This window comes from Mustela nigripes, chromosome 14, assembly GCF_022355385.1.
Source record: "Mustela nigripes isolate SB6536 chromosome 14, MUSNIG.SB6536, whole genome shotgun sequence".
Lineage (NCBI taxonomy): Eukaryota > Metazoa > Chordata > Mammalia > Carnivora > Mustelidae > Mustela > Mustela nigripes.
Genome location: NC_081570.1, coordinates 106,831,667 through 106,845,501, shown reverse-complemented (window position 1 = coordinate 106,845,501; position 13,835 = coordinate 106,831,667). Strand labels below are relative to the sequence as shown.

The window sequence follows — 13,835 nt, the reverse complement described above, 5'->3', positions numbered from 1 at the left end:
GAAAGAAAGAAAGAAAGAAAGAAAGAAAGAAAGAAAGAAAGAAAGAAAGAAAACAGAACCTTCTTTCTCAGGGTGCCTGGGTGACTCAGTCAGTTAAGCGTCTGCCCTCCGCTCAGGTCCTGATCCCAGGATCCTAGGATCGAGCCCTGCATCAGACTCCCTGCTCAGCAGAGAGCCTACTTCTCCCTCTTCCTCTGCCTGCCGCTAAGCAAACTTGTATTCTCTCTCTCTGTCTCAAATAAAGAAGTAAGACCTTAAAAAAAAAAAAAAAAAGGAATCTTCTTTCTCAGAACCTGTACAATAGATTTTTACAAGGCCTTTGCCCTCATTGGCTGACGGTGTCTTGAGTTGCCCCTGGGAAAAGCAGTGTTAGAGATGGTGTGCACAGGCTGTTTACAGAGACTGTATCCTTGTGTGAATGAAACGAAGACAAATTGGCCCATAGGGCTTCTCTGGAGTGGTTCAAGCCTACAACAGTCTAAGAATTATTAAAAAAAAAAAAAAAAAAGATAGCTATTGCCTAAAATTACAAGTTTTCAGTCATTGTGTAAACACATTATTGCCTTACCTCCTTTACTTCTTATTGTACCTGTGAGCAAACTGTGTGAGGTTAAGTAAATTTCCCAAAATCGCACAGCCACCTCATGAAGTAGGAACTCTTAATGTTCCCATTTTACAGATGGGAAAGCTGAGGCAAACCTGGGATTTGCATCTGTCATTCTAACTCCAGATCTCAAGACTCCACCACCAGGATTTACTCTCCTCCTCTTGTTACAAACCCAGGCAAGTGTGTAAGTGTGATGCACAGAGGTCCACAAGGAGGCAAAGGCGGAAGACATTTCCTTTATCACTGATTTCAGGCCAGAATTTACAAACTTGAATTTTGAAAACTTTCTACTTTATTAAGAATGATACTCCAACCAAGAAATTGGTAAAGTTTTGGGGCGCCTGGGTGGCTCAGTGGGATAAGCCTCTGCTTTCAGCTCAGGTCATGATCTCAGGGTCCTGGGATCGAGTCCCGCATCGGGCTCTCTGCTCAGCAGGGAGCCTGCTTCCTCCTCTCTCTCTCTCTGCCTGCCTCTCTGCCTACTTGTGATCTCTGTCAAATAAATAAATAAAATCTTAAAAAAAAAAAAAAGAAAGAAAAGAAAGAAATTGGTAAAGTTTTCATCATAAGGCAAATTTTGATAGTAGTATATCACTAGTGTCCATTTTAAGGGTCAAGGAGAAAAACCTCTGAAGTAAACAATACTAAGTAAAGTAAGTGTAAAGGGCTAGGGGTAAATGTTACAGAGTTGTAGCTAATTGTTTCTGGTTAGCTGAGTACATCAGTGCTGTCAGGAATACAAACAAAATGCTCTAAGTAAGGGGAGGAGACTCAGGCTGTTGATTTCCTCTGAAGTAACTTTCTGTTCTAAGGAAAAATTAATCCGCCACCACAGGTAAGAATAAATGTGACGAAGGAAAGCAACTGGAAACAAGATTCAAGAATAATATCCACTTCACCCATATCTAAAATATGGGGGAATAAAAAAAGAGCTTCCAAGTCCTCTGTCCATTTGTGACATGCCCCACAAACATCCCCGAGTTTCAGAAGAGCCTACTCTAGAGTCGAAACCACTAGAACTGTAGCGCTGTTACCCCTCCTCTTACTTTGTACGTCTTCGACTCTTGCCCAAACATGGAACCTGCAACCACTGGGAGAGAGGCTCTCGGGTTGATCTCCCTGCTCTGTTTCGAAGGGAGCATCACAACAGGCTGCATAAAACAAGAAGGAAGCCGTGGCCTTCCTAAATACCCCAGGCTCTGTCCCCAGCGTCACCTGGAAGACCACCCTGGAATTCTCCTGTGCAACCCCACTGCACACCCCCAGCCCTGCTTCTCCTGCGGGCAGAGCCAGGCAGCCTCAGGGCCCTTGGAGAACTTTGCATTCGATTCAGAAAACAATTCTGATTCTAGGCATTTGCTCTGTGGCCTTGGGACCAGGTCATGGGAGACTGGGAGTGGGCAGTGCTACTTTCTTGGTGAAATGGTGGAGAAGGGCACCCATGGGCCTTCGGCCCCAGCATGAAATAAAAACAAAGCGTTTGGCAAAACGAACAAAAACAAGAGACATTATGTTCTACATTTTATTTTGTTTTGAAGTTATATTTCAAGCAAAGGTCATTTTTTTCCTAAGCAATATCTCATGAGATATTTCCTAAGCAATTCCTCATGAGAGCACAGCTGCTAAACCATAAACCACTGCAACCATATCTCAATTCTCCAGCTACCAGCTTTGGTTTGTTCAGGAAAGAAATCCTCAGCTCTGCTAATAGGGAACAAACATAAGCAATTCAGTCCCTTGAACAAAAATGAAGTCACGAGACCAGTCTCACATCCACCATTTTCTGCGTGACTAAAATCAGTACAAGAAAATAGACTGCAACCACAACTTTCATAGAACAGCTGAGAATCCCATGTGAGGGCAAACATACTCTCAGCTTGAGTGAGAAAGAAGAGACATTGACCAAGCTTTCTCCCAGATTCCATTAGTGCACGGAGCTCCAATCTCCCCATGCGGGTGTTGGGGACATGTGTGTTACTGTCGATCCTGGAAAGATGTGAAGAGGTCGTCCATTCCATAGCATTTTCCAGAGTGGCACTGGAATAACGGATCCCTTTAGGGTTGGCTCATGATAAGACTGTAGACCCACTCCAATGGGTGCACAAAGGAAAAAAAAGAGCAGAATCAGAGCTGAGTGCCCCTTTAAAAGCCAAACACCTACACTGAGAAGGAGGCACCCCTCTCTAAAAACCCTTGCCCTTTTGGGATTCCCACTGTGGAAGCCTTCAGGTCTCAAGCTTAGCTAGAGGGAAGCCAGGTAGGGTACAGCTGGCTGTAGGTGACCAGAGGATGGGCAACGTAGTAGTTGTTGAAGTTGCCATCACTGACGTAGGGAGCTGTCTGGTAGTAACAGGTGACATTGGTGGCGTTGGGGATGATGTTTTTGTTCTGCCAGCACGTGTGAGGCCAGGAGGGAGATGGGGTTCAGGGTCTGCTGTCGTAGAAGACAAGCAGAGAGTCCAGGATGATCTGATATAAATGCATCTGAGGAGGGTCCCTCCCTCAGGGAGCCATAAAAAGAGGACTATTTGGGGATAGTCAGAGAGATGGGACCCGAACAGAAGAGCAGCGGACTCCCGGGAGAGCAGTAGTGTGAGAAGGTCCAGACATGAACTTATACCCAGCTGGCATCATCAAGCAGCCTGCCAGATAAAATCCAGGCAAAGGCATCTGAATTGGTGTATGCTGTGTACTTATAAATTAGGGGCAACGGTTGCAGGTTGGAAGGTTTCACATAACATAAAAGTCTGGTTTTATATTAGCTTTTCTGGAGAAATTAGAAAGCTGGTAACTGAGCCTGTATTCCTTCACGGCAACTCCTGAGGGGAGCAAGACCAGGGCAGCCCCCTCTGAGTGCCCTCGGTTTCACATCACTCAGCCTGGCCCCTGACCCTTAACTCAGAAGGTCAAGAAACCAAGGTTCCCTGAGGTTGGGGCTAGCCTGACAAGTTTGAAGATCAGTCACAGACTGAGAGAGGCCTGGGGTAGTCTGGGAGCCCTCTAGAAATTGCAGAGATGAGTGTAAGAGCCAAGTCTTCAGGAGGGATCGAGATCACAGAAGAGCAAAGACATCTAGGAAGTCCCTTCCTCATCCAGAAGGGCCTGGGGCCATTCTGACAGAACAACTCCGAAGTGCCCAGAACCCACCATCACAGGTGGGAGCCGGCCGGCCCACATGGGGAGTTCCACTACATGTCCAGAATGATCTGAGAGGGCTTCCAGGGCCCCCAAGTTGAGAAGGACTTTGTAAGATTTCTGGCAATGTTCATCTTTACCTGTTTCCTTTTAGTGATTTACAATAAATCCCCCTAAGCAGAAAGGGTCCTCTGAGTTTGTTTGGTGAGAGCAAGGAATGAGGGCAGGCTGGGGAGACTAAGGGCTACCACATAGTCTTACAGTGAAAGAAATTCCCAAAGAGACAGAGGTGGGTGTGCATTCAGATTGGGGAACCTGCTATAAGGAAGAAAGAGTCCTGGGACTGGGAAGTGATCCACAGAATCTACCAGCCCTTGATCACCCCTGTTGCTTTACAACACACCAGAGAATTTCCTAGATCAGTGGAGTGCTGGAGCCAATACCTACCAGCTTGCAGGAGACAACTGTCTACATCTTTTCCCAGCTTCACAGTCAGAGTCCATGGCTTCATAGTAGTAGCCTGAAACCAGCCACCATGGGAATATTTCCACCCCAGAAGTTGGTAAACTTCTGAGCTCTCCCCACCCCCAAGAGGCAGTTGTAAATTATCTGGTTCTCCTGATGGACCACCCACCTGTCAGATCTGGCCTAGGACGTGCTTCTGGGGACAGGCCGAACCCTGGTGAGAGAAATTCCCAGACTCCACATCCCCCCATGGGTCCCAAATAGGAAATGAACCGAACAGGCAAACAGGCTGAATCAGAATTCAACAGGAGTTCTAAATTATAATGAACCTTCACTGGCTTCCTTCTGTTTTCTTTTTTTTTCTTCCCTTTTAATTATTTTTATTTTTATTTATTATGTTATGTTAGTCATCAGACAGTACTTCATTAAGTTTTATTTTTATCTCTATACCCAACATAGGGCTTGAACTCATCCCTGAGATCAAGAGTTACCTGTTCCTCAGACTGAGCCAGCCAGGCACTCCACTCCCTCTTTTTTCTAATTGCTTCTCCAGAGAGTCCAGGTCTGGGAGAAGCTCTCTTTCCCCTGAGCTGAGTCAGGCTTGCTATTTCCTTATGTGCTTCTTTCTCTTTAACAAATGTTTCTTTCTGGACTCAGCCCAGTCCTGTTAAGCATTCCTGTCCAAGCAGGGTCTGCTCCTCCCCAAGCGCTAGGTGGGGCTTGGGAAGGCTCCAAACATCTGTGCTCTTGTGTCAACCCAGCCCAGCCTTGCCTAATCATCTGCGGAGGCAGCTTGCTGCTGGAAGCCTGGTGACCGAAAAGGTGAGAGGCTTGTACCAGAGGTGGCAGCGATCCCCGCAGCACCCAGCTACATCCAAAAAGCACTCACTCACTTTGCTGCTTTCTCAAGAGTCTGCCGGTGGTCCCACCAGCCCCAGCCTCAGAACTCAGCCATGATCAGGAGAAGCTTCCTGGGGGCAGTAAGACTTGGCCAGCACAAGGTCCTTCCTGGCGTCCCGCAGGTCTTACCCAGACTCAGCCCCACCTCAGCATTCGGATCCTCCGTGGACTCCCTGGTAAGTTCCCAGCTCAGCCAGGTAGGCAGCCCTCCTTCTCTTGGGGGCTTAGGGCATAAGGAGCACCCCAAATTTCTTCTTTCCAGATGATGGCTGGAGCAAGTGGGCAGTGTGTTGGGGAGCTATGTGATTTGGCAAAGGGAAGGTGTTCTTGGGATATCAAGTCACCCAGACCAAGGGGCTCCTGGCTAGCTTAGCTGGTGGAGCATGACTTTTGATTTCAGGGTCGTGAGTTCAACTCCCATGATGGGCCTAAAGATATGAAGGAGGAGGGAAGGGAAGGGAAGGGAAGGGACAGGAAAGGAAGGGAGAGAGAAAGAAAAGGAAAGAAAAGAAAGGGAGGAAGAAAGAAACGGAAAGGAAGAGAAAGAAAGAAAAAGAAGAAGGAAGGAAGAAAGGGAAAGAGAGAAAGAGAGAGAGGGAGGGAGGGAGGCCGAGAGGGAGGGAAGGCGGGAGGGAGGGAAGGCGGGAGGGAAGCAGGGAGAAAGAAAGACAGGACAAGCAATCCCAAACTAAGACCACCAGGACACTTTTATCCCGGTCTGGATCTTGTGCAGCCATGCGTGAGTCACTTTCCTCCCATGGAGCTCAGACTGCTGCAGCTGCATCTGCGCATTTCCCGATGGACAGACCTGTGTGTGGTTTGGCCAGCAGCCAGCCCACTGCCTATAGTTGTGACAGGTCCGTGAGTATTTGACACCACAGAGCGCTCACTCTTCCTCCAGATAGTAACACCCTTGTGTGGACACCTGAAACATGTTTCAAAGGAGCCACCTTTAAAAAAAAAAAAAGGAGCCACCTTGCCAGGGCATGCCCATAGCTATAGACACCTGGACTAGTCCCCAAAGCAATCAGGTGGCAGCAATGGCCCTCAACAACTGGACGCACCCTCTGGGATACAGTATCTCAGGACAGGCTCCAGTATGACCATCAGCTCTCACACTCACAAGCCTGGCAACCTTAGCCATATTTCCTCAGTTTCCCTATCTGTACAGCACGGCTTAGACTAGTAGTTCTCAGCCTCAAGGAACAGCTCACGGGTTTTTAAACAGGACAGTTGCAAGGCACACCAGAGAGCCGTATGCCTCTACTTGTCAGCCCCCGTTCCCTTTGCACTGTATGGTCCCCTTGCCATCACCACAGGTGTCCCCTAACCCTCTGCAAGGAACCTGGGCCGCTTCCTGTAAGTCGACACTGGTGGAGCCAGTGAACCCAGGAGCAAATCACCTAGAGGTCCCACAGCACAAGCAGCAGCCCCCATCCCTCAAGAAGCTCTTTAATCTCTCTGATTTTTCCTGCCCAGGTCTCAAGGTTCTGTCCAGAGAAGATGGATTTGAAGGATTACGCCCTTCCCAATGCCAGCTGGTGTCCAGACATGCTGAACCTATACCAGGAATTTCTGGAGAAGACCAAGACCGATGGCTGGGTCAAACTCCCCTCCTTCAAGTCCAATAGAGACCACATCCAGGGGCTGAAACTCCCATTTGGGTTAGCAGTTGCCTCAGGTAAGGCCTGGCCTGGGAGGGCCTGTGGGCACATCTGCTCCCCAGCCCACGGGGGGTTCAGCCAGTCCCATTCACTGTGTTGACCCTCAGGACCCTCAGGAAGGGGATCCATAACCTCCCTTCTAGTTCTCAGCAGGAAGTTCTTTCTGTGTCTGACCCAGGAAAAGAGAAGAGTATCCCCTCCGATTTCTGGTTCTTTCCTCGTATCCGAGAGAACACAACCTAGTGTTGGCCTTTGCTTCCAGCCAAGAGCCCCCACTGAGCACAGCCTTTAGCCCCCTACCCTTCTGCCTTCCCACTGGGTGTTCTTCCTATGCCGTCAGGCTTTATCCCAAGTCCTCCTCTCCACTTAGTAGGGGCCCTGGGGCCTGCCTCCCCGACTGCAGGCTCAACACAGCGTCCCCACTCTACTGGCTCCATAGCCAGGCTCCCCAAACTCCCACCAGATCAGACGGATAGAACTTTCCACCTTCACCTTCCTTCAGGTGTGTGGGTGCGTGTAAGTGTGCCTGTGCGCACACATGTCCCTGTTTTCTTGTCTCTCTCATTCATGCATGTGGTTTTCTAGCCCAGTGATGAATCTGTGGTACGGTAGGCACATGACCTTTGCATTTATACCACAAAGCAGGGTCACCAAATTAATTTTTTTCAAAGAATTTTATGTCCACCAAAAAAGGATGTAGTTGTTGTAGTAGTCATCTTGGGGGGAAAATCAGGACTTTGGTGGACTTTTCTGCATTTATTTTACTGTGGTTTTTTTTTTTTAAGATTTTATTTTTAAGTAATCTCTACACCCAACATGGGGCTCAAACTCAAACCCCAAAATCAAGAGTCATGTGCTCTACCAATTGAGCTAGCCAGGCATCCTGATTTTACGGTTTAGTACTGTTGTTATTTTGAATTATATGTGCAGTACATGTTACATTTTTAATTTCCCAGGTTTAAGGTCTGTTAAAGTCTTGATCTGGCCATGAGCCTGTCTCTACCCCTCAGCTAGGGAACTTCCTGAGTGTTTCCCCCTCCAGACCAAGGGCTCCCTGAAGAAAGGGCAGACTCTCCACTCTCAGATTGAATGCTCCTTGAGGGCAGAGCCAGGGCATCCTCTGGTTCTCTCCTGGACCCTGTCTGTGCCTAAGGCAGGGCTCCACCATGGTGCTGAATTCCAACTAGGGCCCACACACTTGTGCATCCACTTCTCAAGCTACAGCACTGCCCATCTCTCCCTAGACAAAAGCGACTGGCGCATCTTCACCAGATGTATCCAAGAGGAAGGACAAGGCTATGAGTATGTCATTTTTTTCCACCCATCCAAGAAGAAGTCCATCTGTCTTTTCCAACCTGGCCCCTACCTGGAGGGGCCCCCAGGGTAAGCCACAGACAGAGCCTGTGTGGATGTCCCTGGCTGCTTTCTGGGCTCGGCTCAGATGGGCCACACACAGGGCCCCCAGAGTCTGTCCCTCTTCCTCGGAGCTGGAGGATGGGAGGGTGGGCACTGGGCTTCTGTCTCCACACCAGGCCTGGAAGGGCACTCTGGGTCACCTGGTCCAGGCCTCATTGGGCAGATAAGGAGAGCCTCTGTATGGAGGCCTGAAATTTTTTCCAGTAAGAAGGTGGTCTTAGAGGCCACTTGGGAGAAATGTGCTGTGAACTTGGAAGAGGACAAGATCTGGAGCCAGGCTTTCAGTTCTGTTCTGCCTTGCTGGCCTTGGCACCCTAAGCAAGCATTTCAACCTCTGGCCTTCAGCCTTCTTACCTGAAACCTCGGGCAATAATACCTAGCTGCCAGAATGACTGAGAGATACAGTATTACAGGACCATGTCTATGTACTCACAAATCATATGACACAATTTTAGCTCTCAGACACCATCTCTCCAGACTTCATCTTTTGCCTAGGAGCAAACACAGAGATGAGGTAGCACAGCAGCCCACGCAACCAATCAGGTCTCTAGTCCAGGATCTGGGACTCCAAGCCACTGATCTCTCCATTATACTCTGCTGCCTTTGAACCTGGGATAGGCCCAGGAAGGAACTCACACTAGGTAAATTCCACAAGGGAAATCAAGCTGGCCTTTAGCCTCTTGCCCAAGGCCACTGGGCCACCAAGTCCATGGTTGTCCGCCTTCTCCTGCATCCCTGTTCCTTCTTTATTTTTTTTTTTTAAAGATTTTATTTATTTATTTGACAGAAAGAGATCACAAGTAGGCAGAGAGTTAGGCAGAGAGAGAAGGGGAAGCAGGCTCCCCGCTGAGCAGAGAGCCTGATGCGGGGTTTGATCCCAGGACACTGAGATCATGACCCGAGCCGAAGGCAGCGTATTGCTTAATCCACTGAGCCACCCAGGCGCCCCCCTGTTCCTTCTTTAGACAGTCACCAAAGCCTGCTAGTGGTGCCAGAGTTCCTACAAGAGAGAAAGAATGGTGGGGGGTAGCTTTAGGGTCCTAAGGCCTGGGAGAAACTCACAGTTAAATTCAGAGATCTTAAAAGATGTCAGCTCCTTGGGACACCTGGGTGGCACAGGGATTAAGCTTCTGCCTTCAGCTCAGGTCATGATCTTAGGGTCCTGGGATCGAGTCCCACATCAGGCTCTCTGCTCAGCAGGGAGACTGCTTACTCCTCTCTCTCTCTCTGCTTGCCTCTCTGCCTACCTGTGATCACTCTCTGTCAAATAAATAAAATCTTAAAAAAAAAAAAAAAAAAAAAAAGATGTCAGCACCTCCACAGGCCGTGGATTCAGACTGCAGCCCTTGGCCACCTTTGCCATCCCAAAGGCATCTTCCATGAGGACACTGATTTTCCCACTGAGCACTGGGGGACTAGGTCAGAGCCCTACACAGGTCAGGAATGCCTGTCTTTCTCAAGAGGAAAACTATAGAAGGCGGGGCTGAGGGGTGAAGTATAACTGATTTTTATTTAGGGGCTCATGGAAAGGCAGCGGAGGACCACCCAACACTGAAGGCAGTGGGTTGAGTGGTTCAGAGAAGAGATGAATACTGAAGAGAAAGAGATATCCAGTTCAGTCTATCTATTGCATAGGGGGAAAAAAAAAACAGTTCTCAACTACTATGTCTTTTTCTCCTGTGCATCTCCTTTACTGCTCACACAGGACACTTCTGATAGTTCTGATCACCAAATGTTTAGAGGCTTTTCCCCACACCAGGTAATTCTGGGACACCAGCTGGGTGTCCTACAATTTAACTCCATTCTGACACCATCTACCTGGAGACAGCATCAGATCCTACAGGGTAAAGGCTTAGTCCACAAGACTGCCCCCCACTTAAGACGCCAAGAGCAAGTGGCAGGTTGCCAGGTTCCCACAACTTTTGTCTGACTTGGCTATGTTGGGAAGCAAGATTTTCCTGTCGCTTTCAAGGGTCCTTGCAGCTGGACTAGGAATCAAATTGACCTGAGACAGATTAACAGGAGAAAGTAAAATTTAATAGTGTACATACAGGAAATTCACACAGACATGGGAATTCCAAAGACAGGCAAAATGAAGCCTATCTGTCATCCTGAACTAAGGAGCAGGGGGCAGGGATCTGGGACTTAGAAGGGAAGGAATGCACTCTGCATGGTAATAAGAAGAAGAGCAGATGTTTGGTAATTAGATGCTTATCCTGCCTTACAGATGGGTCACTCAGGTAAAACTTAATCTCTGGTAATAACCTTTACTCTGGGAAAGACTCCCAGTTTAAATTCTTCTATGTAGTGAAGGAATTCCACAGGGTCTCAACTGCCTTCAGCTCAAAATAATATCCATGCTCGAGTGGCCCATCCTGGGGCAGCTTGCCTTGGCCCCTACAGTTACCAGTCAGAGTTCTCACAACCCCCTCCTCAAGCCCACTTACTTTGCTAGAGAGGCCTCCAGAACTCAGGGAAACACTTATATTTACCAGTTTATTAAAGGATATGATAAAGGATACAGAAGAACTGCCAGATGAAGACACACATATGGCGAGGTCTGGGAGGGTCCTAAGCACATGCAGGAGCTCCTGTCTCTGTGGGGTTGGCATGCATCACCCTCCCCTGGGCCTGTGTTTGCCAGCCTGGAAGCTCTCTGAACCCTGTACCATTGGGATTTTATGGAGACTTCCTCACCAGGTGTGGTCCATCAAATATTCCATTTCCAGCCCTTCACCCTTCTCTAGAAGCTTCTAATCATGGCTTGGTCTTTCTGGGGACCAGCCCTCATCCAGGAGTCATCCAGAAGCTTGCCCAGAGCCACCTCAGTAAAACAAGACACTCTCACCGCCCAGGAAATTACAAGGGTTTCCGACAGCACTGTCCTGAATCCAGGGCAGAGACCAATATATATCACCTATCTTATCACAAGTGTCCACCCAGCCCCTAGGCAATGAGGAGGGCTAGGTTGCGGGCTGGCCAAGAGCTATCCTGCAGAATCCACAAGCCTGTCAGTGGGTCCCTGTCTGCCCAATGAGGATGCCAAGGGAAGAGCAGATTTGGGGTTCTTTGGCACCAACTTATTTTCCCCTCTTTAAAGCAATGTGAAAGTAGGGGGTTTTATGAACATTACTTCATGTAATCTGCTGAAATAGGAATTATTTCTATTCAGAATTTATAGTGGAAAAACTTAGGCTCAGAAAAGCTTAGCCACTTAGCAGCTCAGCAACTTAGCAGCTTGCTCAAGATCAAACAGGTAGTGGGAGGTGGGGCAGGAAGTCAAACCAGGTGGAGGGTGGTTCCACAACCTTCCAGCTCTTTCCCCTCCTGGTGGTAGGAACCGGAACCGGAGGGTAATCCATGCTAGCACAGCGGGGACAGCTGGCCTGGTCCGTGGAGAATCATGCTTCTGGAAATCAGAAGCTTGAATCTGTCTCATGTTATCTGCATTCTAGATTTCAGCGCACTTCTCTTTTTCCCAACTTCACCACCAACAAAGCAGCTTTGGCATAAGGTCGGCTTACACAACTGAGATTGAGAAATTCTCTCGCTCTAAGGAAAGCAGGTGTTGGCAGCAACCTGCCAAAGGGGGGCCCTGGGCCTTCTGCAGGCAGGATTGCTCAGGAGTCTGTCCTATTGGCCCTGTAGAGAACATAAGTTACAGTTCACATTTCTCTGCCTTGAAAATGTGGGCTTGGCCCCAGATGTACTGATGGATAAGGTGGGAGCTGGCCCAAGGCCATGCCCTGGAGCCCACACTGAAAAACACCAGGCATTTTCCAGGCCCTGTACAAGTGCACCTTTCCAAATGATGGCCATTTCTGCCAGCCACAGGTGATGAATCAGAAAAAATGTTTTCCCATTAACCTTATCGGAAAAACAACAACAACAAGAAGTTTTCCTGGCAAAATAAAAGAATTATGTCAGGTGGTTGCTGACACCTTTGAAGGAACATGGTAGAAAAGCTGAAGTGACTGGGACCAGTTTGATGAGCTGGGATGCTGCTCTGCTTGTTTTCTCTCCGGTAGAGAGGCAGAGGCAGGGCGGTTCCTTGTCGGGATCAAGGAGCGGGGCGGGGAAGTTTGCGCCCCCGCCTAGCTCCTGCCCCACCCCCAGGTTTGCACATGGAGGGTCCTTGGCTGCCCTGATGGACGAGACCTTCTCTAAAACGGCTTACCTGGCTGGAAAGGGGCTGTTCACAGTAAGCCTCAACATCAGGTTCAAAAAGTAAGTATGGGTCCTTGGGGCCCTGGCCAAAGTCATGCCCTTTTTATCCTTGAGGAGTGGCCATGCTCAGCGGTGTGGTGTGGGAGCCCTGTCTGCTGCCTTCCTTCCCCAGCCACTGCTCAGCCATTCCTTGGGTCCCAGCCAGAGCACAGCCTCTGCTGTCAGATTCTGGAAGTCTGCAAACGGGGCCCTGAGTCCTGAGCCACTTATTCCCTGAGGCAGAGTAGAATGAAGAGAAGGCTGGGGGAAATGGAGGGGTGCAGGGATGGCTGCTGGGGAGTCCTATGAGGGACGGGCTAAACCACCTCCTTTTCCAGCTTGATCCCTGTGGGCTCTGTGGCTGTCCTGAATGTTGACGTGGAAAAGATCGAGGACCAGAAGCTTTACATGTCTTGCATCGCCCAGAGTAGGGATCAGCAGACAGTCTATGCCAAGTCTTCAGGTAAAGAGATTCTCAGCCTCAACCCCCTGCCACCATCACCCTCAAGGCAAATGGAAGGAAGAATGCTGATGATGCTGTCCCCAGCAGGGACCAGCTTTTTAGAGTGGGCTTGGGCACCTGGAGAACCAGGCTAGGGTTTTTTTGTTTGTTTGTTTGTTTTCTATGTATGAGTGGTCTGACCTGTTTCACAGGGACAAGGTCAGACGCCAGATAACAGGATGCAAATGCTCAGGGCACCCCATCCAGCTCCTGCCATTCAGCCTGTCCTCTTCCCACGCAGGTGTTTTCCTTCAGCTGCAACTGGAAGAGGAATCATCCCAGTAATAGTCACTAAGCCTTCCTGCTGACTGCCTTGCCTGCTAGGGACCCACTACAGAGCAGGGAGGGGTCCCCAGGAAGTGACTGGTGAGATAAAGGAGAGGGTGCACTCCTCTGAATAAATAGATTTATGGCCTCATTCTCAGGCTAAGACCCTTCTGTGCCCGGAAATTAGAATCCCGCCAGCACCTCCCATAAACCCACTTTCCCATTCAGCACCAAGAGATCTCCTGGACACCTGCAGGTTCCAGGCTCTGGGTGAGGCACCAAGCACACAGCAAGGAAAGACTTTAAAGGGTATAGCCTGGTGGTGGTCAGTAAGGGCGGGGCGGGGAGGCGCAGTGCATGGGACATAAAGTTTTGTTTTTTAGAAAGAGAACTCTGGTGGCCGTAAAGCAAGGGTCAGCAAGCCCAAAGGTGGGAGCCCTGGGTGGGAGACCCCATCACGGCCCCCAGCTAGAGATAGTAAGGGCCTGACATGGGTCAGAGCTTTGAAGATGAAAGAGATGGAACATGGGACAAACAAAAGAGCGTGGGACTTTGCTGCTAATTACATGTCATGGACTGGTGAAGAGCTCTGCAGGATGACACCATGTTTCTGGCCTAGGAATTGCAAGGGGCATTATCGGGAGTAGAGAGGAGCAGTTTTGAGGTGGGGGTG

General features: G+C 49.2%; 1 protein-coding gene across 2 annotated transcripts; it reads left to right on the top strand.

Annotated features, from left to right (window-relative positions):
- Window positions 1-4,961: 4,961 nt before the first annotated feature.
- THEM5 (thioesterase superfamily member 5) lies at window positions 4,962-13,350 on the top strand. 2 transcript variants are annotated; one of them, XM_059374555.1, is made up of 7 exons: window positions 4,962-5,029; window positions 5,118-5,283; window positions 6,587-6,788; window positions 8,016-8,154; window positions 12,304-12,414; window positions 12,732-12,856; window positions 13,137-13,350. In XM_059374555.1, the coding sequence occupies exons 2-7, from the start codon at window positions 5,161-5,163 to the stop codon at window positions 13,178-13,180; spliced, it is 744 nt and encodes a 247-aa protein (XP_059230538.1). In that variant the 5' UTR covers window positions 4,962-5,029; window positions 5,118-5,160; the 3' UTR covers window positions 13,181-13,350. The 2 variants fall into 2 exon arrangements, with proteins under 2 accessions (XP_059230538.1, XP_059230537.1); XM_059374554.1 differs by having other exon boundaries at window positions 4,964-5,283.
- Window positions 13,351-13,835: the final 485 nt, after the last annotated feature.